Source organism: Heloderma suspectum, chromosome 1, assembly GCF_057233095.1.
Source record: "Heloderma suspectum isolate Gila_16-S chromosome 1, 16-S_ref, whole genome shotgun sequence".
Taxonomy (NCBI): Eukaryota; Metazoa; Chordata; class Lepidosauria; order Squamata; family Helodermatidae; genus Heloderma; species Heloderma suspectum.
In genome coordinates, this window is record NC_139458.1 from 240,558,133 (window position 1) to 240,585,990 (window position 27,858).

At 43.0% G+C, this 27,858-nt stretch overlaps 1 protein-coding gene across 10 annotated transcripts in view; it reads right to left on the reverse strand.

The window, feature by feature from the left end:
- The window catches only part of CD2AP (CD2 associated protein), a 131,004-nt gene that overhangs the window by 86,248 nt on the left and 16,898 nt on the right, over window positions 1–27,858 (reverse strand). For 8 of the 10 annotated variants that reach the window (XR_014786008.1, XR_014786004.1, XR_014786003.1 and 5 more), the window contains exons 2-5: window positions 23,220–23,380; window positions 12,057–12,210; window positions 11,340–11,440; window positions 2,431–2,551 (exon numbers count right to left, since the gene is read on the reverse strand). Coding sequence is in view for 7 of the 10 variants with exons in the window: in XM_084821626.1 (XP_084677752.1) it covers window positions 2,431–2,551; window positions 11,340–11,440; window positions 12,057–12,210; window positions 23,220–23,380 (537 nt within the window). In the remaining 3 variants the exon portion in view is untranslated. The remainder of the gene's footprint in view (window positions 1–2,430; window positions 2,552–11,339; window positions 11,441–12,056; window positions 12,211–23,219; window positions 23,381–27,858) is intronic. The other 2 variants (XM_084821683.1, XM_084821675.1) reach the window with 1 other exon arrangement.

Below are 27,858 nucleotides of genomic sequence, written 5' to 3' on the forward strand. Positions count from 1 at the left end.
GGGATTGGACTTGATGGTCTTATAGGACCCTTCCAACCCTACTATTCTATGAAACTATAGAAGGTTGATTCGTTGCAAGCAAATGTGTGGTCTCCTGGACAGGATTAGAGTAGTCATGAGAATTAGATGCCATCTGTTCTGAGGTTGTTAGAGCTGTCTCCCACAAGGATGGCCTCAGCCTCAAAGCTTTGTCAGGCCTGCCTGGTGAAGAACTTGCAAGTGTCTACTTTATGGGCTCCATCCAAACAGTCATGGCTGCTGGAGCCTGGGAGTTTGGACCTCAAAGATCAGCATTTCTTAATTGACAATCTGTATGACATAAGAGTTCATTACAATTACAGAATCCTTCTTCCTATTACTTTACTGGAGGTGGGGGTGGAAACAGAAGAAGGATGGGGTTAAGTATTTTTCTGCTAAAGTGGTGACTGAAAAGGAAAAGAGGCTTTCTTCCTGCCCTAGTTGAGGGCATGGGCTAGAACGCTATGTAAAGCAGCGGAAATGTCTGCTCTATCCCATATGCATGTCTGCACAGCGTCTAATTGTTGTGTGGGAGCAACTGCAAGGAGAAGAGGCTGCAGGCCAGATCCAAAGGCACCTTGGGCTGACAGTTCCCCATCCCTGCCTGAAGTGACTGGCTGTCATTCACTCCTTTGGAAGAATGTAAAGCTGTATCCTTAGGGACACCTTCCCTGACAAGGATCCTGCAGGAGTTGCAACATGCCTCTGTGTGCAGAGTACACAGACCCAAACTGCATCCCCTCCAAGAATCCTCACAACACATAAGCCCTCCATCCACACATACATAGATACCCCAGCATAATGACTCACATTTCTCTGGCCCCTGATTAAACTTGATGTTTTTAAGCTGTGTGTTATAGTTTGCTCCTAGTCTCTTTTGCTACACTTCTTTGAAAGGATACAATTCAAATAGCAAAAGTTTTAATATGATGCAGTCCAAAAATTGGATCTCTCTAGTCCAGCATTCTGTTCACACAGTGGCCAACCAGCTGCCCACAGGAAACCCTCAAGTAGAAAATGAGTGGAACAGCACCCTCCCACCCATGTTCCCCAGCAACTGATGTATATAGGCTCACTGCCTCTGGTACTGGAGGTAGCATTTAGCCATCAAGACTAGTAGCCATTGATAGCCTTCTCCTCCAGGAATTTGTCTATTCCCCCTTTAAAGTCATCCAAATTGGTGGCCATCACTACATCCTGTGATAGAGAATTCCATAGTTTTAACTATGTGCTGTGTGAAGAAGTCCTTCCTTTTATGTCCTGAATCTCCCACCAATCAGTTTCATGGGATGGCCTTGGGTTCTAGTATTGTGAGAGAGGGAGAAAAATGTCTCACTATCTACTTTCTCCACACTATACATAATTTTGTGCACCTCTATCATGTCTCTCCTTACCCTCCTTTTTTCCAAGCTAAATAATCCCAGCTGTTGTAACTTTCTCTCATAGTGGAGCTGCTCCAGCCCTTTGATCATTTTAGTTGCCCTTTCCTGCACTTTTTCCAGCTCTATGATATCCTTTTTTAGGTGTGGTGACCAAAACTGTACACTGTATTCCACGTGTGGTTGCACCATAGACTTGTATAAGGGCAGTATGATATTGCCAATTTTATTCTCAATTATTTTTCTAGTTATGCCTAACATGGAGTTTGCCCTTTTTACAGCAGCTGCACACTGGGTTGACATCTTCATTGAGCTGTCCACCACAGTGTTCTATTCTTTCCTTAAATCTTCTTCTTCTCCTGTCAAGGTCTGCATTAACTCAGTCAAATCCTGCCGGGGTCTATATTTCATCTGTGAGTGTGGCCAGAGCCAAAAGTGTGGGAAGTAATAGATGTGGGTCTCGCTTTTGTTCGGTAGACAATGAAAAAAAAGAGAGATTTGCATCCAGGCATTCTCCTTCTCCAGCTTGTGCAAAGTTCCTGCCATCAACTTTGTAGTTTGGAGACAAAGTAAATAATATCAATAACCTGGAGTGGAGTCGGTAAGGGGTGTGGCCTAGGGAGCGTCTGGCGGTCCCAAGTGAGAGGTCTGGACATACACATTTGGCCAATGGGCCAGAGGTTCCCCACCTCTGACTTAAATATTCAAAATGTAGTAATGCTCAATGATCATTATTATCATTTTAAGGGTGTTCTTCAAAATAAAAGTCAGAACCTGCTAGGAATATCAGGCAAATGATAAATGAATAAGATATAGAAGTCTGCCTCCAAGCATCAAGGAATCACAAACTAGATCTTAATCCTTCACATATTTACACGTTTGGCTCTTAGCAAACTAATCAATTCTCTGAATCTAACGGAGCATGCTTGAGGTTAAGCACTGCCATATTGCTGGATTGCTGACTAACATTTAATGGCATCCCATACAATATTCCATCCACAATTTGATTGCTTGTAAACACAGCAAATACTACCTGTATCATCCAGGCCTTCTTGGGTTTCTCCATCATCTATTACCTCTAGCTCTTTTACGAAGTTAGAAGGGAATAGGCCTGATTTGCCATTTAGTGTTCCACTCCACCAGCCTTCTTCCACCTGTGGAGAGGATGATCTTACATTACCAACAACATGAAAGGAAAGTAACCCACAACTTTTACAATATGCTGTCTATAAACATCACAAGACAGCCTTCATCAACCTGGTGCCATCCAGATATTTAGGACTACAACTCCCAGGGTTCCTTACTGGCTAGGGCTGATGAGAGGTGGTCCAAAACATCTGAAAGGCACCAGATTGGGGAAGGCTGCCATAAGCAATACACAGGAATTCAAAGGTCACTGCCTATATGTATACAATATTAGCACTGCGGATTGATAAAGCACCTCATTATTAGTGAGCAACAAGGAGCACATATGCTGGACAGGATTACACACGACACTAACATCCATTTTAGATGGAAATTGTTTGATGTGTCTTGCTATGAAGACATGCAGACAAGGCTGACTGAGACTGCAGCAACAGTTTTCTAATGCCAATGTGGCATATTACACTAGATGGAGCTACAAGTGGGGATACTGTGATATGGTTTTAATTGTAAACGTAAGAGACTCATGTTCCTCCCATTCCAGCCAGCTTGTGTTTCACAAATAAAAAGAAGCAGCAGCAGCAGAAGGCAAGTCCTTGCTTATAGTTTGCCCCTAAGCCTGCTGTTGAAAAAGTATTTTCAGGTCCTTTGAAAGTCCCAGGAACCAAGCCCTCCAGCAAAATGTGTTTGACAGGGCAAACAAAGAGCAGCAAACAGGAGAGTTTTATGTGAGAATGTTGGAAGAGGCCTCAGGGGCTACTGCATGAGCTCTGGTACATGGTCCTGGCGAGAGGGGCTTCTGCTGCTTGAGGTTTGTCACTGAGCTTGTTGGGGGTGGGGCCAGCAACTACCCAGCTCTATAAGTAGCTACCCAGTCCCAGGGAGCTCTCAGGCTAGAGCAAGCAAACATGAGCAGTTTGAGGAGTCATCCAGGAAGACCACATCACTACCTACAGTGAGCCAAGCAACATGGCCAGCAAATAAGTTATTTTGGTGACCTGACAGGTCTGTACTGTGTTTGTTTGTTTGCCTGAGGTTGTATAAAACTACATGGAAGAATGTAACACCCACGACAAAGCTAATGCCTTTGGAGCTGTGAAGCCAATGCTAGGACCTCTCTGTAGACAATTATTCTGCACCACTGGAACTGGAACAGCATCCCCACACTCCACAGAGCACAAAGGAGGATTCAAGAGGCCTCTGCAGATAGAAGGAAACATGCGGCTGCCCTAAGGAGATGTGTGGTGGTAGTTGGTGACTCCCTACTGAGAGACGGATGCAGCAGTGTGCCATCCTGACAAGTTGTCACAGGAGGTGTGTTGACATCCTGGTGCACATATCCAGGATGTGATACAAAGCTTGCCAAGACTAAAGTCCAGTGATCATTATCCCTTTCTGCTGACCCATACGGAAACAAATGATATTGCGAGACACAGCTCTGAACTGTGGCTTTGGATAGAAAGCTGAAGGACCTTGGGGTACAGGTGGTGTTCATGTCACTTATTCCTGTTGAAGATCATGGCCTAGGAAGAGAAGAATACTGGAAATGAATGACTAGCTATGTAGATGGTGTCACTGGCAAAAGTTAGGATCCTGGTCTATGATTCTGTAATGAAGGACTTCTCGTGGAAGATGGGACTGGGAAGAACATATCTGGACTTGAAAGAACATGTTTGGCAGGACTCTTGAATCAGGAGGGCTTTCAACTAAATCCTGTGGGGGTGGGGGAAGAAATCCTAGATGAAAACGTGACAGCGGGGATAGGAGCATAAGTGAAACCAGGATGGCAGGATGGGTATCCACTAATATGCAAGAAAAACCAAAGAGAGAGCAGCCAGAGTGTACAAACCATGGTTTCCAGTGTCTCTATACTAATGCACAGAGTATGGGAAATAAACAGGATGAACTTAAAATCTTAATAGAAGGTGGTAAATGTTATTTTAAAAGCATTATTGAAACTGGTAGGGACAAGTCTCATGATTGGAATATAGGGATTGAAGGGTATAACTTATTCAAATGGAACAGACAAAACAGGAAATAGGGAGGAGTAACATTATATGTAAAGAATGTATACCTGTAAGGGAGGCTGGTGGAGAGCATTTCAGTAAAAATGAAAGGAGAGGGAAATAATAGTGATATCATTGTGGGTGTCTGCTATAGACCAGCAAACCAGGCAGAAGATTTGGATGATGTCTTCTTAGATGAGATTACTACATTTCAAAGAGAAGATACATAGAAGTAACATCTAGCTACCTTTTGAAAGTAAGCAGAGTAATTTCTCTGCTAAGTAATTTCTCTGCTAAGAATGAAAGGTCTAATATACTTCTGGCGTGCCTAACTGACAATTTCAACTTCCAAATGGCAGAAGAAACAACAACCGAACTTCCCCTGACTGAGGGTGGATTTTTCATGATCACAATCACCCTGTAATTACTAAATTGATCCTGAAAAAAAACCCCAGCCTATATAGTTACATGACCCTTGAAGAGTTTAATATTAGAGCTTTGTATTATGGACTACAGTTAGACTCCACCCCTTGGACTTTCATTTGCTCTGCTTTTCAGTTTGTGTTCTCTACCCAGCCAGCAATAAAGAAGCACATTTGTTTGCCTGCAGTACAAAGTAAGAGTTTGTTTATTCTGCAGTTATTATGATGAGCAGAGCAGGATTGGGTGATTATTGCTAAGGGTGAATAAAGAGACAACCTGACGTGATCTGAAAAAATATCTACCCTACGTCACCCTTCACTCTTTAAAAGCACTCACTATACTCACAATCACAGTGGCTATTCTTTTTCTTGAGTACTTGATGGCAAAGGATGAAATTAGCCCTAGAGGAATAGAAACACTGCTGTGCACACTACAGTTAGCTGGCTGGCCGGCCACCTAGGCTGTAACTCAGCCTAATTTCTGATTTTCCCAATGTGTGCAGCCCAGCATAGGGCCTTTTCAGGGTTTCTGGGTAGAAAAATCAACCCAGCAACCAGTAAAAAAAATTCTAATTGCTTTCCACAATTAGATTCCAATTGCTTGATTAGTCCTTTATATGTTGTTGTTGTTGTTCAGTCGTTAAATCGTGTCCGACTCTTCGTGACCCCATGGACCATAGCACGCCAGGCCTTCCTGTCCTCCGCTCTCTCCCGGAGCGTGCTCAAGTTCATATTCATTGCATCGGTGATGCTTTCCAGCCATCTCCTCCTCTGCCAGTCCTTTATATAGCAACCAATTAAAAAGTTTTCCCTTGATTGTCCAACATAAAGGAAAGTTCAAGGTCAGGAACAAGACTAGAAGGAGGGACCCTCAAGGAGGAGTTAACAAACACACCCTAAAGTACTGATTTTCTGTCTGCCCTTCCCTAAACTTGTAGTATGCACAAGTTTGTTTTTCAGGTGGAATCTTAAACTGAGATACTTAATCCAGCATCAAAGCCAAGCTCAGGAGCTCACTGTCACTGCCAAAGTAGTTCAGTTCATGAAAAATCAGAACAAAGGGACAGACCACAGGTGAAAGAGGACTGTACCTACAATCAAAGTCAAGCTTTTGAATCTGGTATTCCTGGGAATCTCTCAAGAAAGGGTGAAACAATTCAACAGATTAAACTTCATTCATACCCAAAGAACACTCCCCACCATTGAGGAGGGTGGGGCTGGCTGGTGCTATGCACCTCCCTCCCAAAAATGCCCCACCTAGAAATGTAGCTGCACCTCCTAACAAGGAAGGCTGGCCACAGGGCTGATCCTAGACTCACTGGTTAACAAGGTGAAAACTCTGGGGACCTTGGCTGGAAGTAACCACGACATCTTGAGTTTCAAGATACTGGAGAAAGGGAAAACCGAGGGTAGTCAGATGTGCACCCTGGACTTTAGGTGCATTCCTTAATTTCAACATTCAAGGAAACACTGTGTGTATTCCATGGGCAGAAATACTCAAGAAGGGAGTTCAAGATGGGTGGGAGTTTCTTAAAACCAAGATACTGAAAGCACAATCACAAACAATTCCAGTGAGGAAGAAAAATGAGAGGCATCTAAAGTAACCGGGGTGTCTGCTGAAGAAGCTTTCTGATGAGCTCAGACTTAAAACATTTCCAGAGGGATGTCAACTCAGCAAAAACAACTAAGAGTCTCATGGCACCTTACAAACCAACACATGGGGAGAGCAATCCTATGGCTACTAGACAGTGTCTAGATGGCCACAGGATTTTCCAGTTTCCGGAAACTGAGCTCGCAGCCAGGACTCTGAGCTTGATCCCCAGAAATCGCACATACCACTCCCTCCTTCACCCCTTTGTATGCGGAGCGGTTCTTCCCCGTCTTTGCACTTGTAAACACAGTGCAGAGTGGGCAAAAGGGGGGCGTTCCCAGTGGCAGGGAGGAGAGGGGACTGGTGAAGCATCATTATGACGCTTCCTATGTGTTGCGTGGCCTCCCCGCCCTCCTGCTCCGAATTCCCCAGCTAGACAGCCAAAATTGGCTGTCCAACCGCAAATGCAGGGTGGCCAGAGTGCAGAGGAGAGGATCCCTCCATGTTCCGCCTGCCCTGCATTGGATAGTCGGCCACCTCCGAGTTCAGAGACAGCTGACTATCCCACTTGGATTGCGCCCTCATACTGGCCGATAGTTCACTTCATCAGATGCATGAAGTATTAGCGAGAGTTTCAGGTATGTATACAGTACATTTCAGGGGGGAGGGAGAGAATTGTAAACAGCAAGATCAGAAGGAAATTAAATGCAGAAAGTCTTGAAAGTTACAATCACATTATTAACTGTGACCATTCACAAAACTGCTGCTGCTGATAAACATCTTTTTGTTAGTTTTTATGGTGCCACAATACTTTTTGTTGCTCGAAGGAGTTGCAGCCCAAGATAGGTAAAGAGAAGCACCTCGCCACTCAAAACGAATCTAAGTCCACAGGGCCAGACAAACTGCATCTCAGGCTACTAAAGGAACTTGTAAATGGAATCCCCGAGTCTCCGTCTATAATGTTTGAACATTCTTTTAGAATAGGTGAAGTGCTACGAGACTGAAGGTGGGCAAATGTTGTCCCCACCTTCAAGAGTGGGGGTGGGTGGGGATCTAAGCAGCTACCACTCAGTCAGCTTGATGTTGATACCTGCAAAGTTTCTATAACAGATAATTAAGCAGTTTGTCCTTTAAAAAAAACCCTGTGATCACAAAAAGTCAGGACGGGTTTCTCAAGAATAAGTCATGCTAAACTAACTAACTTAATTTCCTTTTTTGATAGAGTAACTAGCTTGGTAGATTAAGAGGATACTGTGGATGTAATATATCTTGATTTAATCAGGGCTTTCAACAGGTTCTCCCATTATATTCTTCTCAAAATGTTAAAATGTGGGCTAGATAATGCTACTGTTAGGTGGATTGATGATTATGTGTAGCTGATTGATGGCTCGTACCCAAAGAATGCTCGTCAACAGCTCCTCATCAACCTGGGCAGAAGTGACAAGTGGGATGCCTTAGAAGAAAGAAACAGGATTCAATATTATCTTGACAGGATGGACAAGTGGGTCAAAATTCATTTCAATGGAGTTAAATGCAAAGTTCTGCATTTAGGTGGGAAAAATCAGATGCACAAATAAAGGATAGGTGACGCCTAGCTTGACAATACATTTCAAAAGGATCTAGGGGTTTATTATACTACAAGTTAAACAGGAGTCAGCGGTGGCATCTCTAGTTAAAAGGGTCAAGTAAGAGCTAATGAAAGAGGCTTGAGCCTGATACCATGGAGATCTGCTGCCAATCAGAGTAGACAACACGGCTTAGGATCACAATATCGGATGGCGTGCTGCTCCCAACATGAACCTATCCATACACTACACTCTGAACCTAAGGCCCTCCTCCAAGGGAGGCTGAGAAAGCAGCAACAAGGGAGAGGGTCTTCTTAGTGGTGGCCCCCCAATTATGGAATGATCTCTCTGATGAGGCCCACCTGGTGCCACCACTGTTATCTTTTTGGTGCCAGGCTAAGACCTTTCTCGTTTCTCAGACATCTGGCAGCATACGATGAGTTTGTCTTAGGGTTATAGTTGATTGCTCACAGTTGTTTAGATATATGTTGTCTCTGTATGTACTGTCTGTTTGTGTGTTTTTATGTAAGTGGTTTTTAAACTTTGTATACTGTATTTTCAATGTTTTTTGTCTTGTAAACTGCCCAGAGAGCTTTGGCTATGAGGTGGTATAGAAATGTAAATACTACTAAAATGGCTAATGCAATTCTAGGTTGCATCAATACAAGTACAGTGTCCAGGTCCCAAGAAGTAACGGTACTACTCTATTTTGCTTTGGTCAGACCTCATCTGGAGTAGCGACCAGTTTTGGGAACCACCATTTAAGAAAGATATAGACAAAGTGGAATTCGTCCACAGGATGGCAACAAAGAGGGTGAGGAATCTGTAGGCCAAGTCCTATGAGGTATGTTTAGTCTGCAGAAGTTATATGATAGGGATCTTCAAATATCTGAATGGCTGTCACTTAGATGATAGAGCAGATTTGTTTTCTGCTGGTCCAGAGGCTAGGGCCTAATCCAGTGTCTTCACATTACAAGAAAAAGGATTTACATTAAATATTAGGAGGAGCTTCCTGATGGTACGAGTACTTTGACAGTGGAACAAATTGCTGCAGCAGGTGGTGTACTTTCTTCCATTAGAGGTTTTTAAGCAGACGTGGATGGCCACCTATCAGAGGTGGAGCATTGCAGGGGTCTGACTAGATCACAGGTGGGGAACCTCCAGCCTGTGGGCCAAATTCAGCCTTCCCATCCAGCCTGCAAAGGCCTCTAGTGAGGCTCTGCCCCCTCCCTGAAGCCCTGACCCTTCAGAGAAGGCAGAGGTGGCAGGAGAGCAACTCTTAACTAAGCTGCCAGCTCGAGGAGTGCTCCTCAAGTCACCAGCTCAGTCTTCTTCACTTTGTGTTTCCTGAACTCCTCCTCCTGGGCCAATGTGGCCCCCAGGCCAAAAAATGTTCCCCAACTCTGAACTAGATAATCCTTGAAGTCATTCCCAACTCTATGATTGGTCTGTTGTAGGGGCTGTTTTACCCACGATGGGTTGGCATATCATCCGAACCTGTACATGCCAACCCACTGTGGGTAAAGGGCATTGGGCAGCGAGCTGCTTAGCAAGAGCGGCAGGAACACCTGCCACTCTTCTTGAGTACAGCTGCTTCCAGGGCCCCTTTCACCTTGCCTTCAGCAGGCCCTCCAAAGTATCCAAATGGCACTTGGGAGGGGCTGCCACTGGCACCCCTGGCTCCTGCCAAGCCCCCTATCCATGCTCTGATCACAATATTTTATGGACAGCTGTCAAATTAGAAGCAGTTAATGAGTTTGGGTGAGAAAAAAAAGGGGTGGTATGTTGCACACCCAGAAAACAGGTTGCTGGGGGCTTGGGCAAGTGGGGATTCTTATCAGGGCACCCCCAAAGGGCCAGGCAAGCCTTTGAACCATGGGGATAATCCTGCTAAGGGGTAGTCTACACACTGTTTCCCCACCTGTCAACTGTCGAAGGCTGCCAAACCAGCCTCTTTACAGTCTAGCCTTGCTTGTTACCTTGTATGTTTGACAGCTCAAACATACCAGGGAGCAGCCAAGGCAAGCCTCTATATTTTGGATACCCACAGTTGCACAAGTGTGCAACTGCGAATAACCTTTTTTTGTGTGTGCACATAAAACAGGGCTGGGAAAATGCTAAAGAAAATGAAATTTCTGGCCCTGTTTTTGCACAAAAAATAAGAAATAAGAAAAAGGGCTCCAACCACAATCGAGATTGCAATCAGAGTGGGGGCAGGGGACTTGGTGGTGGACAAGACTGTTTACTATATACTGTATACATTCCAAATACTCCTCTTATTTCTTCAACCTTAGTTTCTTTAACTTTGGACATCTTCCCATTTAGTTATTTTTACAATATTTATATGGGTATAACTGTAGCAAAAATTTACAAGGCATTTAGTTCTATAGCTCTCTAACTTCTATATAATAAAAATATCAGGTATAACCATGAATCTTAACATTCCTACTTTAATTCTTCAGAAGCTGTGAAGCATGCGTCACAAACGAGCAGTGTTTTAAACAGCATTTTCTAGTTAATTCTAAAATTACAGAAACCTAATATAATCAAATTTAGTAATTTGAAAGATCCTAACTGTCAGGATTGGATCAGAGCCCATAGAGCCCCAAAGCAGTTCTGATTCTGAGGAAGAGATAGAAACCATAGGAGAGGAACCCGCGCGCTGTTCAGAGGTGCCGCCGGAGGGAGAGCTCCTCCCTGCTCACTTTCCCGAGAGTGTTACCGTCCCTGGCAAGCAGGGGGAGGGACAACTGGAGCTTCAGGATGCAAGGTGCAGGGACAAGCGGGAGATGGAGGGCACCGAGAGGAGGTGCTCAGTTCGCTTGGCGCGACGTCAACAGCTGTACCCCGATGCCCCACGGGAAAGGGGTGGACTTTCACCTCCTAGCCCTTAAGTTCAGAGGCTTCCCGCTATTTCCCTCCAAATGGGCACCAACTGATTCCTTAAGGCTAGAAACCCCGGATAGGCAGCTCTCTTAAGTTTCCCTCATTAGGCTCAGGCAATTAGCATCTGTAAGCGTCATTAGGTTGAATGGAAATAAAGCCTCGGAAAAGAGCCCTATCGTCTGCGTGTTGATTCTGGCTACTTGAGTGTTTCAGAAGGCAGCAAGGGTGCTCCCGACACTAACACGCTTGTTTTTCAGGGTTGTACAATTCAGTTATTGTTGTAAAAAACAGTTTCATTTCATCCACCTAAATTCTGTAAAATGGCTTACCTCTTCATTAATGTCTATAACATCTCCTTGCTTCAGCTCCAACTCATCCTCATTCTGAGGAATATACTCAAACAAAGCTCTACATTGGCGTTTTTTCGATTCTGTTGAAAGTGAGAAATATGTTACCTCAAACTGAAGTGTACCTTTGAACACAAACAAAAGTTTTGTGCACTTGTTTAGGAGAGTTGAGCAAGATGCGCATTTTTCTACAGAAAGGAGTCTTGGGACCATCCTTTAGGATCAACTAGCAGTGGCAACTATTGTAGCATTAGCTTTGCAGTCTACGGTCCTCCATAGTTTAATGTTACATGAACAAGCAGCAGCGATCCTTGGGCTTCTGCACTTCCTACCCCCTCTTATCTTTCTTTGTCACAGCTGCAAGGAGACTGGAAGCATCTGCTTCCTCGTTCATACTAGCAGGAGTTTCTCACTATACCTGAACTCGGATCTTTGGTTCTACAGTTCAGGTGTAATTATCCTAGACTTTCCTTCTTTAAAAAACACTGAGATGGTAGTTTTCAACATGGATGTGATATCAAAAAAGTGTCATGAGTAGTATGAGAATTAATTTCTAAAAAGAAGGTTTAATTATATAACCATGATACCTGGACCATTTGGTCCGAACTGCAATATAGCTTTTCCAATTTCTGCTAGTGTGTAATTCCTCATCCACTTGGGAGATTTTTTTTAAAAAGATATGCCTTAAATACTACATACTCTTCCTGAAGCCTTTAGACTGGGAATGAGGCTGAAACACTCCTGCTGGAAGCCCGTAAGTGCTCATACGTTGAACAAGATTGGCTACGTTTCCATGCCTTTCCCTCTTGATCGGCAAGCCATCATCTTTAGATTCTGTCTCTCTCTTAACTTCCTGATGAAGATAAACAGAGGGGAGATGATGAGCCTAAAATATTTGTGGTATGTTACAGAACTGCACTAAGAAAATAGTTTGTATTTATGCATAAATAATAGATATTTAGGTGTAGAAAATTATTGTAAATCACCTATTAAAACAAACAAATAAAATGCAATATATAGTGTCCAGACACCATCTTGAACTGCACTTTATCTTGACAATTAAACAATTAAGGACGCAATCCTATGGCTGCTAGTCAGCAGCTAGACGGCCACAGGATTGGTTGGTTCCCGGAAGAGCAGCACAGAGCAGGGGAAACAGGGCGGTCCTGGGGGTAGGCCAGGGAGATCGGAAGTGCTGGTACGACACTTCTTATGTCCTGTGTCACCCAAAATCCACTGTCTAGCTGTGAAAGCAGGTCAGTGGGAGCGCAGAGGAGATGCACTCTTCACTGCTCCTCCCAGTCTGCATTGGATAGGCGGTCTCCCCCAGGTTCGGAGGTGACCATTGATCCCCATAGGACCGCTCAATCTTCAACCCATTTAACAGGAATATATCCAGAAGGGACACTGAACCTGGTTCCTAGTAGGGCTGTGCACTGCTTTGGCCCAAAGCTTGAACTCCGAGCCAAAGCAGGCCTCTTCAGGCCATGTCTGAGGTGGGGCAGAGGGGGCGCAAAGCAGGTTCTGAAGTGTTTTGGCACATCTCCAAGCTATCCGGAAGCTCAGCTCTGCCGCCATCCAGCTCCCAGATCCTTACCTGGGCCCTTGGGATGTGCACCGGCAACGATCTTCCAGGGAGTCACCATTTTAAAAATGGCAACTTCTTGTATTTCTGGAAATAGATCCTGTGCAAATGGTAGCCATCAAGCATGCAACATTAATGTAGCATATTTGATGGCCACGATTTGCACAGGATCTATTTCCAGAAATACAGGGAGTTGCCATGGCAAGGAACTGGAGGCGGTAGCTGGGTTTCCGGATTTTTAAAATGGCAACTCCTTGGAAGAAGACAGCTGCCAAGCGCATGTCCTGAGGGCCCATGGGCTCACACAGCACGGCAGGGGCATCCAGAGGGGGTCTGAAGAAGGATTCAGCCCAAAGTGGGTCAGGCCCGCCTTGGAAGCCCTGAAGCGGCCTCCAAGGCATGTTGGGGGGTCCATGCACAGCCCTAATTCCTTATTCAACAAAGAGCTGCAGGAGCAGCCTAAATAAGGAACAGAAGTTTATATTCCTCTGCACCCCAAAGTTAGTTTTGGCCTACCCGGCATCATACATCTCCACAATAAGGAGATTCTCCCGTTTGAGATGCATTAGCATAAACTCCAGTCACAAAACAGTTCAAAAGGAGTAATTTTTGTCATGCAAAGAACTAGGTGTTTTTTTTTATGACAACACTACTTTCGAAAGAAACAGATCAAACTGTGTGCAAACGTCAAGCTTACTTTTTTACCTTGTGATGTAATACCGTAGCAAAATGAACTTGAAATTGTAGGAAAGGCTCAGGTTTCTACCACAATCATATAGCTGTTTTAAACTGTGTTTATAGCCTTTTCTTTTTAAAGAACAAATGTATTTTTTTCTTTCTGTTGGAACAAGGTAGCAAGTGGGAAAGACACAAGGAGGTGGCTATGAGGAGCCTAGGATTTTTGCAATAGGTAGGTACAGACAGGAAGAGTGAAATTAGGAGAAAGAGGGACCTTGCAGCCACTTAACTTAGAAAAGAGAAGGAAAGAGTAGCCTCCAAGATCACACCAAGGTTGTATCCCCCGAAATGGGTAACAAAAACTTTCTTCAGTGGGATGCAAGGAGAGGTGAAAGAACCTGTAGTAGAGGATTTAACCATGGTTTACAATTCTAGTTTGCAGGGAGCACTTAAAACCACAGTTTTCTAGTTTGGACACAACAGGGAAACTATGATTTGAACAGCCCACTGCAAGAGAGGAAGTTGAAAGAAGAAGAGCACAGTCAGCTAATTGCTCATTCTCAGTCCAGCATTCATTGGACAGGGCCACCATCTTTTTTTAAAAAGGTGGTGTCATAAACTTTGGTTGTGAAACAACAAACCAGAAAAGGGCCCTTCCCTGTGCAAACCCTTTATTTAAGCCTCTAAAGTCATGTTCATCTAAGGTTGGTTTGATGCAATGAATACAGGACACATTTTATTTGAAAACGCTTAAAGAGCTCATCTTACATTTTAGGCAAAACATTCAAAACCACATTTAGGAACTTTTGCACTAAAAGTAAAGAGGGGAAAGATTTTTCAGCAAGGTTCATCTTAATTGGCACTAGAGCTGAGGAAACTCTAAACTACCAAGATCTTTTTTTTTTTGTTATTTTAGAAACCTGAACAAGAAAATATATACACAGTGCAAACCTCCGGAACAGAGGTAAGAACTCTACGCTCCAGTGCTTAAATTTAAATGAGTTCACCTTCAAGAATGATTTAGAATTCATAAAAGCTTGTGAAAATGTCTAAAAGTAATGTATGAATCCAAACATAGAATGAAATTGAACTAAAAACAAACAGCTGTCCAAGTCTGGAAAAGTTCACATAATTTACAAACATTGCATCAGACTAAGCCATGAAATTAAATATTCAGCCAAACCATTTAAAAAATCAAAGTAGACTGGAACAACAACGATGATTTATCCAGGCTCAAACAACTACTCACAAATATGTATGACTTTCATATCACCACTTTTAGCAAAGAAAAAAAAAAAAAGAACTTACTGGTTCTAAATACATATTTGCTTCAACACACCCAGGTATTTGCGTGTGTGTGTTGAAGGAAGTTTTAAACCAAGTTACTGCAGCGAGCAAAGTTCAAGTATTAACTCAACAAGCTTCCTGGTTTCGTACCAGACTTATAGTCACAGCTGCACACACCTGTGCAGGAAGATCTCCAATAGTGCACTATCTGTTTTTACTCCATGGTAACGCTCCACTAAAATTATCTTCATCAAAACTTTGTTGTATTAGCTATTGGTCTTGACAACTTCCAAATAAACTTTCCATATTGAATTTTGGTTACAAATGTTGCAATGAAATAAAATAATAAAAACTGAAATAAAATGTTTTTACCCAATACAATAAAACCTGAATTTAAGCTAAAAATATCTATTACCTATTAAGGAGTCGGTTACATTGGCTGGCTGTAAATCACAAAAGGGTGAATATCTTCTAGTAAAAACCAGATGGTTTCTTATTCAGAACAAGGTATTAAGGTGCCTTTCAGTACATAATGAATTATATTCTCTCTCTGATTCAAATTACAAATACAGATCCATTGTTTTTATCTACCATCCAACATGGCAGAAGGCATAATCTGCAATCATAGTTCAAGAAAAGCAAATGAATGTCAAATCTTCTAGATATCTAGGTTGTTGATGGCCCTTTTTCAAAAGGCAATACAACTGAGAATTTTGGTTGTTGCAACAGACACATACCAATTCGAACTTGGCTTCGTAGAGCCTGTCCTTTAGTTCTTTTTTGCCTTAGGCGATCCCAAAATACTTCAAGCAAATTATACACTTGCAACAGATTATGTATAATGCAATTTTGATTTTCTATTCTACGTCAAGAAAAACATGTCTGTTTTACAAGCTATTCATCTGGGATCATGTACACACATTATGAAATTTCAATACTACATGAACCCATGCTTTAACCAAGGGCTTCCACTGAGATAGAACTGGTGCACATCAATAATACTTCAGTAACTTTTAAAACTCTTCAGTAACTTTTAAAACTTTTAAAAGCTGACATTCACCCTCTGGGGTTGTCTCCAGTCGGGACAGGGTTCTCGAGGAAGACTCACAGCACGTACTCACAGTATGTCAACCCCAAAGAGGGTCACAGGGCCCTGGCCTAGCTCCAAGATGGGCTGCAGCAGGGATCCAGTTGAGGTGTGGGCAGCAGAGGATAAAAAGGGCAGGGGATTTGATTAAGGACAGGCTGGAGGTCAAGCTCGGGATCAAGCAGACAAGGACAAAAGACAGAGGCAAGTACAGAGTTAGCGCCAGACAGAAGGCTGTGTTCCATGGCAGCAATCACAAGCTTAAGAGGCCAGAAGCAGATGCAAGGCCAAAGGAAGGGACGGGTCATGACAGAGATGTGAAGGCCCAGGAAAAAATTGGGGAGGAAAACTTTTCCCCCTGTTTTTTTCCCCAAGGACCATTTTTGTATTTTTCCCCCAAAACTGAAAAAATTGAACAGCTTTGGATTATGAAATATTTTCTTTTAGAATTTAAGACGGGGTGTTTATATATTTTTACCCAGCCTTTACTCCCCCCACCCCAAAATGATTTCTAAAAACTATGTAATAAGATCTTTAAGAAAGATTAAAGATGTAAACTGTCTGGAAATAATTAAGCCGGGGGGGGATGTTTTTTTAAATCCTCTCTGTAAGATGCCCAGCACAGTTGTTTCTTCCATTCCTTATTTAAAATTATTGATCTAATGTATCTTTTACTGATAGACTTTTAGGAATGCTCCAAGTCATGCTCAGTTTCCCAACATGTAAGTAGAGTCACCATATCATAATATGAAAGCAAATGTGCATTCTAGACAGTTTGGGTTGTTTTTTTTACAGAGTCCTGAGTTTCTGAGTTTGTTCTGGTTAGCTGTTGTAGCAGTCAATTAATTCAGTTCTAATCTAAAACCTACGTTAAAAAACACTGTAGGTTATCCTGCCACTGTGACCAGGTGTGATGGAACAGCATGTGGGTTATCCCACAGGTTATCCCACCTATGTTTCTTTTTTTAATTAACCTTGAGGCTTGGGTCTATAGAACTCACTGCCCAGTTTTTAATTAAGTTCTCAATTAGACCTCACTCACTCAGGAATGCTGCCTCAGCTATAAAACCTTTTAACTGCTGCCAGTAGAATAAACCCTCTCTACCTAAAAGAAACTCAGAAGCCTGCTTCCTATGGCCGTGTTTTAGTAGTTCAAAAAGTTTTTGTACCACTTAGTCTAAGCAATGATTCTACTAAATGTTGCAAGCCCTCGTTATCACATACTGTGAAAGACACTTTACCAACTAAAATCTGTTTCTGCCTAACCAGCTTTCATAATACCATTACAATTACTACTAGCACGTTTCTACCACTACCTAGCGTGGAGTGTTTCCATCAAAAACTGAAGATACACTTGTTTCCCCAGGCATTTGACCTGCTAGCACTGAGCATGACACGCTAGATCATCATGGTGACAAGATATGCATTGTGAGTTGCTCTGCAAACAACCCACAGTGTATGGCTTGTGTGCCCGACAGACTTGTTTCCCCGCCTCCTTCCATCTCGGTCCTCCACCCAGTATCCCAGGGCCCCTGCATGGCAGAACCTATCTTGTTTACACATCCCAACCCCCTCTCCGCTCCAATTGCTACCCCTTTTCGGTCACCAGCTTTTTTTCTTTATTTTTTTTGCCCCCTCCTCCCCTTCTCACTCCAATTGGGAGGGAAAAGTGGGATGGCGCGTGAACTTTTCTATGAAAAAAAGGGGACGCCAACTCAGGGAAGTGTGGATTACAGTAAGAAAACTCCCTGGGGTCAGGTCCACCCTTTAAAACCTGGGCATCCTTTTGCAGAGTTGGTAATGTGAAGAGCTTTTCCCTTAAAAAAACAAAATTTTCATGGTGCTATAGCACTATTCCGATGGAGTGACTGCCAGCTGCCAGGGGACATCATGCTACTGTTCAATTCTCCCCACACTGTAATGCTCCTAAGGGATGTTTTCACTACTTTCCCCATTCTGTCAATTTCAGTTGAGAGTTTCATCCTGCTCTGGTTGCCTCTGGTTGCTTTAAAAAAAAAAAATCTTTATGGTGCTAGAGCACTATTCCTCTAAAGCGCAATTGAGAAAGACCGACAAAAAGAAAAAAAGAAAAAAGCCAGTGACTGAAAAAGAGTAGCGATCAGAGCGAGGAGCGGGGAACAGGTTGGAATGGGCAGACAAGACAGGTTCTGCCCCACAGGACCCTGCTTCCCCCCCTTTTTAAAATTCTCCCCTCTTTTTTTAAAAGAAAGTCCATTTGTGCAGATGGATGGAATGCGGATTTAAAAAAAAAAAAGCAGGGAACCAGTGACAGTGCCTCCAAAGTGCTATTTGGGCACCACTAGAGGGGCCGCCACTGGTGAGGGAGGCTTGAGGCGGCTTGGCCACAACTGCGAAGAGTGACAGAGGTTTTTGTTGTTCTCACTGAGTGACTCACTTGCCGCTTCCCTCAACCCACAATGGATTGGGTATCACAGTTTCGGACAACATGCCAACCTATCGTGGGTAAACAAGCCCTAGAACAATCCATTGGCTTTTGCCATGGCTTATTTCAAAAAATTAACCCACCCTGCAGGGAACTGTCCAGGTTCAGACAACACACCACCCCATTGTGGGTTGTTCCAGACAACAACCCACAATAGGTTGGCATGTTGTGCAAACCCAGTCATTGTTGGCCACATCGGGTTGTTTTAATTAGACTTTATTGTTTGTATCATTGTTTTAACTATTGGTTTTATTGTATTTTATCATGACTTTATATATGTATGTGTGAAAAGCAGTATATAAATTCTCTGATGTAAATCATTAAGATAATATTTCCGAAATGAAGCATACAAAAAAGCTGCAAGTTTTTCTTGTCTGCAAAGCAACAGACACTGGTTATAGCAATAAAAAACAAACCTGATGGATCCAACCAGTGTTCCCCGCCCGCCCCCCAAGCCCAGCAGTTTTTTTTTTAAAGACAGCCATGCTGGTCCATGAGAACCCCCTCCCCCAAAATCTACAATTGGCCAATACCTTTATTAGGACCAACCAAAATGCCACAAGAGCGTGCAAGCTTTTGGAGTCCTCCAGAACTGTTCATCAGGCTATGTGGTACGAAAAGCGGGGGATGGGGGACAAAAGAAAGAAGTCCAAAAATCTGGCCAGATGTTGTCACCATGAGGCAGTGATGTGGAGTGGTACTTTACTTCTCAATGCAAAATTTTCCATTTCATAAGTTCTTTATTAACAATGAATGTATGCCAACTGCAAATACAGTATTAGGCAAGGTTAGTAGTTTCAAAGTTATAATTAATGTTTTTCAGATGATTGCCCTTAGTAGGTATGGGAGAAAATACATATATGCCACTGAAATACATATATGCCTCATTGTGAAATGAAACTAATAAGTAGTGACACTGAAATGGAAGGTGTCCCAATAACCACAGGAGTTGAAATAGATGAGTGGTTGTCAGCATATCTGCACAATTCTTCGGATTGCTAAAATTAATTAGTGCAGCCTTCCCCAACCTGTTGCCCTCCAACTGTACTGACTACAACTCCCAACATTCTTAGCAAGCCATGCTGACTGAAGGATGCTAGGAGTTGTAGTCCAACATATCTGGAGGGAACCAGGCTGGGGAACACTAAATTAGTGTGTCAACCGTTTTTAGTACTTTTGTTTCTTTCTTACATTTAAACAATGCAAGGGAAGTACATACTATCGTCTTTAAATTTTTACAAGTATTCCAATAAAAATATCTACATAATATAACATTTGAATCATATTAAGTGTGCTTCAATTTTTTCCACAAATATTTCAGGTCAAATACTTGTAGTGTATTTATGGGTTTAACAACTCAGAGTAAACCTAACAACAAACTGTAGGAGAGTTCAGCTACTGGGCGGTATAAAAATGTAATAAATAAATAAACAGTTTAACCTATAAACAACCCAGAGTGTCCAAGTTCGGATGTCATGCTAACTACCTACGAACGGGGCTGTTTGTAGGGTGTTTATGCAAATTGGAAGCAGCTCACACACGACATGTAAATCCTGGGTTAATGAACCCACGATTTGCCGCCGTGATATGCAAACTGGGTCAATGTCTATAACTATAGTATCAGCACTTAGCACCATGTCAGAGGAGAAGGTTCCACTTCAAATGGAACTTCCACCTATAAATAAAAATTTTAAGGAGAAAAAGCCATACCCACTGATCCAAAACACATTATTTAAACACCTGCCATTTGAGGCAGCTTGCAAAGTCATTTAAACAAACCAATAGAAAAGAATTGCTCTAGAAAAACAATTATAAAAAACACAGTAGAGCATCCAATAGTGTCCATCCACCAGTATAATGGAATTCACTAGAGAAATGAATTCCTCCCCCATTACAGCCCCCCTCACAAATCTCCTCCCGAGGGTTTGGGGACCCTCCAGGGGAGGGGGACAGGGGAAGCTGCAGGGGGTAGGAGGGGAAGGGAAAGTCCCATTGTTTGAGTGGAAGTATAGTGTTGGATGTAGCCTAATCAAGAACAAAAGGTGCAGTTTTAGGTAACTGTAGAATTGTTGGGGATGTTTTGAAAGTCAGCCAGTCCTATTCCCTACATTGATTATTTCACACACAAAACATACCCAGCATTTGGGAGGCAATCTGTTTAACGTCCAACAGGATCAACAATGTTTCATTCATGGATGGGAGGGAGTGCTGTTGCACTCATGTCCTGATTGTGGGTCCCCCATAGGCAGCTGGTTGGCCACTGTGTGAATGGAATGCTGGACTAGATCCAGTATGGCTCTTCTTATGTTCTTATTACCCAGAAGGTATCAGTAAATAAGTCAAATTGCAGTTGATAGATGGGTTTTACTATTCTAATACTGAGAAACGGTCACGTTCAACTCTGAAAAAGCTGGGACTAAAACTGCTGAAGTTTGGCTTTGTTTCCTTATTTCCAGTCCTTTAGCAATTCTTTCTACCTCACTTTCAAGCATGATGCTATCAGGAGGATCAGAATCTTACACATATGCACACGCATGCGCGTACACACACATATGCACTTTCACTCTGCAAATGAATCCTCATATAAACCAGATTATACAATGCCATAACACACCTGCAAAAACAAAACAGCTTGCTAAATAATCCAGATGGCTACACATTTATATGCAACTCAGGAGAATCTGTTTTACATAGAATTTATTGAGGAACAGCTTGACCCCAAATCTGTATTAAAAATCTGGCCTTAGAAGTTTAGCTCTAGTTCAATCCACAGAATCTCACATCCAGAGATGAATCCAGATCCAATGGTGCAGTGACAGGGAGAAGACCGAAATCAATTTCCGAATAAAATGTCAACAGTGTAGCACCAAACTAAAATAAATTGCTATACAGTGCATTTTGTGTGTCTTCCCCACTCCACAACATCTAGTAGAACATATTGATATCATTACATTCTGCAAGTTCTACCAGACATTATGGCTCGAAAGGGGGTTTCGTCCTGGTTACAGGACTGAATCAGCCTCGGTCACCCTGATGGATGACCTTTATTGGGAGAGGAACTGGGGGAGTGCAACCCTGTTAATTCTGCTCCATTTCTCATCAGCTTTTGATACCATTGACTATGGTATCCTCCTGGATCGACTTCATGGGATGGGTATCAGAAAGTAACACTGGGTGGCCATTCCTCAGCCCCTTGGCAATTGAGCTATGAGGTCCCGCAGGGTACCATCTTGTCCCAGATGTTATTTAACATCTGTATGAAGCTGCTGGGAGCGGTCATTAGGGGATCTGGAGCCAAGTGCCATCAGTATGCTGATGACATACAGTTCTATCTCCCTGTGACATCTGAATCAGGAGAGGCTGTGCAAGTCCTCGACCAATGTCTGAACTCAGTAATGGGCTGGATGAGGGCCAATAAACTGAAGCTAATTCCTGGCAAGATGGAAGCCCTGTGGGTGAGTGGTTCCAGAGTCCAGGAGATAGACTCACTGCCTGTTCTGGATGGGGTTGCATTCCCTCTGAAAAATTAGGTCTGTAGTTTGGGGGCACTCCTACATCTATCACTGTTGCTGGAGGCCCAAGTGGCCATGGAGGTTTGGAGTGCTTTTTACCAGCTTCGGCTTGTTCACCAGCTACGGCCTCTCCTGGGCAGGGATAGCTCGGCCACAGTGGTACAGGTGCTAGTAATCTCAAGACTGGATTACTGCAATGCACTCTATATGCGGCTGCCCTTAAGGCTGCTCTGGAAGCTGGAGCTAGTGCAGAACACAGCAACTCGGCTATTGTCGGGAGCTGCCCCTTTTCAGCTTGTAACTCCTTTGCTAAGGGAACTGCACTGGCTGCCTGTTCGCATTCAAGCCAGGTTTAAGGTTTTAGTACTAGTGTACTAAACAACTTGGGACCGGGATACCTGAGAGAGTGCCTTCTCCTTTACCAGCCTGCCTGGTCACTGAGGTCATTGGAGGGCTTCCTCGTGGTGGTTCCACATGAACCTATGGCCCGAATGGAGTCCACCAGGAGAAGAGCCTTCAGTGTGGTGGCCCCCTTTCTTTGGAACTCCCTGCCCCTGGAGGTCAGGAAGGCACCAACACTGTGTTGTTTCCGGCACCTCCTGAAAGAAGCACTGTTCCAGGAGGCATTCCTTAATTCACCAGTCACAGTTTCTATTGGCATTGTTTTTTAAAAGGCACGATTTTAAGGTGGTGTCTTAATCCTTTTATACTTTTACTGTTTTATCTTTTGTGTTAACCACTCCAAAATCTGTTTTAGATATGGAGCGGTATACAAATATTGTAAGTAAGTAAATAAATAAATACATAAATGGGGGGGCAGATGCATGGAGGGCATTTTCAGCCACCACACATTTACCATAATGTCTAATTTGGTCCACTGTGATACTGAATGCATAAACCAAGTAACTCTTTTTTTGCACATTTTTTATTTTAGTTGCAGTGCACAGTTGGCATCAAAGTACAAAAGGAACCGAGTTCCAATCTGGAAGATTTGCAAATGACCTCTTATGTGTCAGCCTTAATGAACGAAAATTCTATGGTCTGCAAAGGATAAGCAACTCAAACAAAAAATTAAAATTTGCCATATTATACAATACTCTTCAAACATACCATACCAGAATTTCAGATGTATGATGGTATAAAGAGTTCCTTGTTTCCATGCTAAATTTCAAATAGTACAGGAATAACTTAATGTTTGAATTTACACAACAACTATAGTAAAGAACTGAGATCAACATAAAGTACTTGCCTTAACAAAGTTGTCAGGGAACATGCCCCTTTTCCCATTTAGCTCTCCTTCTAGCCATCCTTCCTCTTCTAGTTTTTTCACATTCCTTATGATTTCACCAACTCGAATGGTTAGCTCATCGTCATGTACTGCATCATAATCATACTCCACAACATACTCAACTGAGATGGAGGGAAAAATAGGTCAGTATATAATTCAAGCACGTGGAAATACAAATCCTATCATTCTGTGTTGTTCTTATTTTTAAATGCAAGCTATGAACAGAAAGTGAACAAAGGATTTCTGGACTACGGCATCTGTAAGTTTACTTACTAGAAGCAAGTCCAGCTGTGACTCCTGAACAAACATGCTTAGCATCAGACTGTAAAAAATTTCATTGTTTCATGTTAAAAGGTAAAGGTAAAGGTGTCCCCAACCAGTCATGTCCGACTCTAGGGTGCGGTGCTCATCCCCGTTTCTAAGCCGAAGAGCCAGCGCTGTCCGAAGACGCTTCCGTGGTCATGTGGCCAGCATGACTGAACACCGAGGTGCACGGAATGCTGTTACCTTTCCCACCGAGGCGGTACCTATTTATCTACTTGCAATTTCTTGCTTTCGAACTGCTAGGTTGGCAGGAGCTGGGACTGAAGACGGGAGCTCACTCCGTCACGCAGCACTCGGGTCTCGAACTGCTGTCCTGCTGACCTTCCGGTCTGCAATTCAGTGTCTTAACCACTAAGCCACCGCGGCCTGTTAATGTTTCATGTTATTCCCACATAAATTACACAGAGCATGATACACAAAAACAAAGCACTCATCTGAGTCTCTCTGGAAATTCCGTCTAAGCTAACAGCCATGTACTTATTCTTTCTGTAAGACAACAGCAACCACCCTAAACATATTCTTATTCCATGAATAAAACCCAACGTCTTCAACTTTATCATCAAGCTACTATTTAAGCCACAGAATGAAGAGACTTAAAACAAGGGCTGTGCTAAAATGCCTCCCTGTTTGCAAGCTGAAAATAGGACCCCCCTCCAAGCAATTTTGTAGGAGGGGGGAGCTACAGAACAAGGGGAAAGTGTTCACTAATTTTAGCAGTAGTTGTGCTCCCTGCTATTAGTACTACCCTTTCACCCACTTTATTTTTCATTCAGAAGATACCAGGGTGAGGGCAGGAAGCAGTAACCTTATTCTGATTTAGTACAAAAATGATCATGTAAACAGATCTCATTGGCTACATTGCACCATCATAAATCTAAAACAGTGTGAAGGCAATGCTTCCTGGCCTCAAACTGGTATCTTCTGTGTAATAAGAAAAAATATGCCAAGCAGCAGGAAGCACAGTCACAGGCAGTGAAAGGCACAGAAAGGTGAGAAGTCCCCCCACGTCCCTTTCAAGCCAAAAATGATTGCCTTACAACTTTCAGCTCAGCCCTATGCAAAACTATTGCTTAAGAATAAGTTCAGAATCAATGTAGAAGAAACCTTAAAGATATTTATAACACTTATATACTGCTTAATATAATAAAATCTCAGAAGGAGCAATCCTATGGCCCCCTAGACAGAGTCCAGGGGGCCATAGGATAATTTGAATTCCTGGATCCAAGGTTGGAGACAGCACTCCAACTGTGGATCCAGGAATCCGTGCTCCCCACTCCTTCCCCTTATCAGTGGTTTTTTTAGTCATTACAAAATGGGAACTTTTTTCCTAAGCTAAATTGCTACATGAGAGGGTGAAGGGCAACTTTTGTTGGAATTACAGGTGGAAAGGGTTAAACCTCCCCTCACCACATGCTGAAATCCCAATGAAAAATGCCCCTCTTGCTTAGTATTAACTAAAAAACCCTCCGCAAATGCTGCACCCTATGCATTTAACGTAATGTACAGTTAAGCCCCAAGTCTCATGCCCCCACTGTAGGAATCGTCTTCAGAGGGGGAGCTAGAGCTCCCAGAGACAAACAACATCAAGGAGCAGCCCATGCCCGAAAGCTGAAAAATTACCATGCTGACTAGTCAAGCAAAATGAAATGGGTATTTTCTATGTGTAGGCCTACAGTCTAAAAGAGGACAGGTGCAAGTGAACCACTCCCTCCCAAAAGGAGGTGAAATTTATGGGTACATACTTAATTCCCTATTCTCTCCTTGGAGAATACCACACCCCAAAGCCTACACCTGTAGAACCTTTTGCGGGCTCTGCCTATCAAAAACCACCTTGACCAGGGTGTATGTAATTCTCTTGCAATCAGGGATCCACAAAACCACTCACCATGGTCTTTGTGGGTACATGTCCTTCTGCAGTGGAAAGTGAATGAGGTGATAACTCATCCTTTCTGAGTCTTTTAACTTTTGCTAATGTTTATAACAGATAAGCTAAACTGAAAAGGTGTAAAGATACAAGAAGTTGAGCCAGTCACTTTGTAGGATAATGTTTGATTGGTATAACATAAGATAACAATTTGGAGCAAACAGAAATACCAGATTAAAAACAAGGCTGGGGAAATGGAGGGTGCAATTTGATCCTCTGTTTTACAAGAACTCCTGCGAGCTCTGAGAGAAAACATGTTTAAGTTTTAAGGTTTCAAACTACTAAGCTGAACCGAGGGACTACATACCAAAAAGGAAAGAAACAAAAAGAAATCAGGGAATGAGGAAAAGAACTGAACCGAGGCTGAATAGTTCTCTCATTTTCTTCCACTGGCAGTTAAAATACCAAAATTTCTTATAAGGGTGTTTGCATTTCAAATTTAAAAGTGAAAGGTTTTATTTATTTAGGGTGCAATCCTATGCAAGTTTAGACAGAAAAAAGTCCTCCAATTCCCAGCATGACCCAGCCATGTAAGCTGGGGCATGCTGTGAGTTGTAGGACTTTTCCTTGTCTAAACATGCATAGGATTGCACCCTTATTTAATTTATATCCCACCTTTCCACCAAAAATAGTACTCAAGGCAGCTAACAATAATAAAATACAGATTAAAAACAAAACCTTAATTAAAACACAATTGAAAACACAAAAATGAATAGACAGCACCCAAACAATCAAAAAACCCTTCAGCAGTAGACTAGCTTACATGCCAAAGGCCTGCCTGAATAAAAACATATTTGCTTGCCTGTGAAAGGACAACAGAGAATGAGCCAACCTAGCCTCCCTCAGCAGCGAGTTCCAGAGCCTGGGAGCGGCCACCGAGAAGGCCCTCTCCCAAATCACCATAAAAAGTTCCTCTCATGGTGGTGGGACCAAGAAAAGAGCCTTCCCTGAAGACCTTAAAACCTGAGCAGGCTCATATTGGAGAAGGCAGTCTTTCAGGTAGTCTGACCCCAAGTCATATAGGGCTTTAAAGGTAAATTGTGATTGGAAACAGACCGGTAGCCAGTGAAGCTGTTGTAACAAGCGAGTCATGTGAAAGGGTTGTATTTCAGTTAGCTGAAGAAGTTCCTTTATTAAACAAATGCTCAATATGTTTTATAGGTTGAACCTATGCATATTTGAGTTAAGCACTACTGAGTTCAGTGGAGCTCAGTCCTATGCAAGTATGCACAGGATTGCAATATTAGAAAAATCAACATTTGTAGCAGGGAATACCACTTAGGCAGTATTTTATAACTGGAATACAGCAGATTTCTCCTGTTCATACACATCCTTTTGCACAGAGACCTTCTGAATTAAAACATTTTGGACTTTCCTGCTAACATCCAGACAGTGGCATTCCTTCTTCTAAATGGATGGATGTGTAAAGGAGGAGGAGGATAGAATTACTTTATTTTATTTATTTTATTATTAAATTTATTAATCGCCCATCTGGCTGGTCACCCAGCCACTCTGGGCGATGTACAACATACAATAAAAACAGTTTAAAACAATAAAATTCTACAATAAAAACATTTTCTAAAATACCCTAACCCACCCCAAATGCCTGCCTAAACAACAACGTTTTTAATGCACGACGGAAGCTCATTAAAGAGGGGGCATGACGGAGTTCCCTAGGGAGGGAGTTCCACAGAGTGGGGGCCACCACAGAAAAGGCCCTCTCCCTCGTCCCCACCAGTCTAGCTGTCCTGGCTGATGGCACAGAGAGAAGGCCATCCGAGGCTGATCTTGTTAAGCGGCCTGGCTGGTGCTGCTGGAGGCGCTCCTTAAGATAGGCTGGGCTGGAACCATATAGGGTTTTAAAGGTCAAAACCAACACCTTGAATTTGGCCCGGAAAACAACTGGTAACCAGTGCAACTCCTTCAGCACTGGAGTGATGTGATCTCGCCAGCGGCTGCCTTTAATCAGGCAAGCCGCCGCGTTCTGTACCAGCTTCGGTTTCTGAACCGTCTTCAAGGGTAACCCCACGTAGAGCGCATTACAGTAGTCTAAACGAGAGGAGACCAGGGCATGTACTACCGATGGGAGCAGATGGTCGGGAAGGAAGGGGCGCAGCCGCCGTATCAGATGGAGTTGATACAGCGCTGTCTGGCTCACAGCTGATACCTGAGCCTCCATGGACAGCTGGGAGTCCAAAATGACCCCCAGGCTGCGGACCTGGTCTTTCAAGGGTAGCCGTACCCCATTCAACACCAGGTCAACATCCCCCAGCCTCCTCTTGTCTCCCACCAAAAGTACCTCGGTCTTGTCAGGGTTCAGCTTCAGCCTATTCCTCCCCATCCAGCCACTCA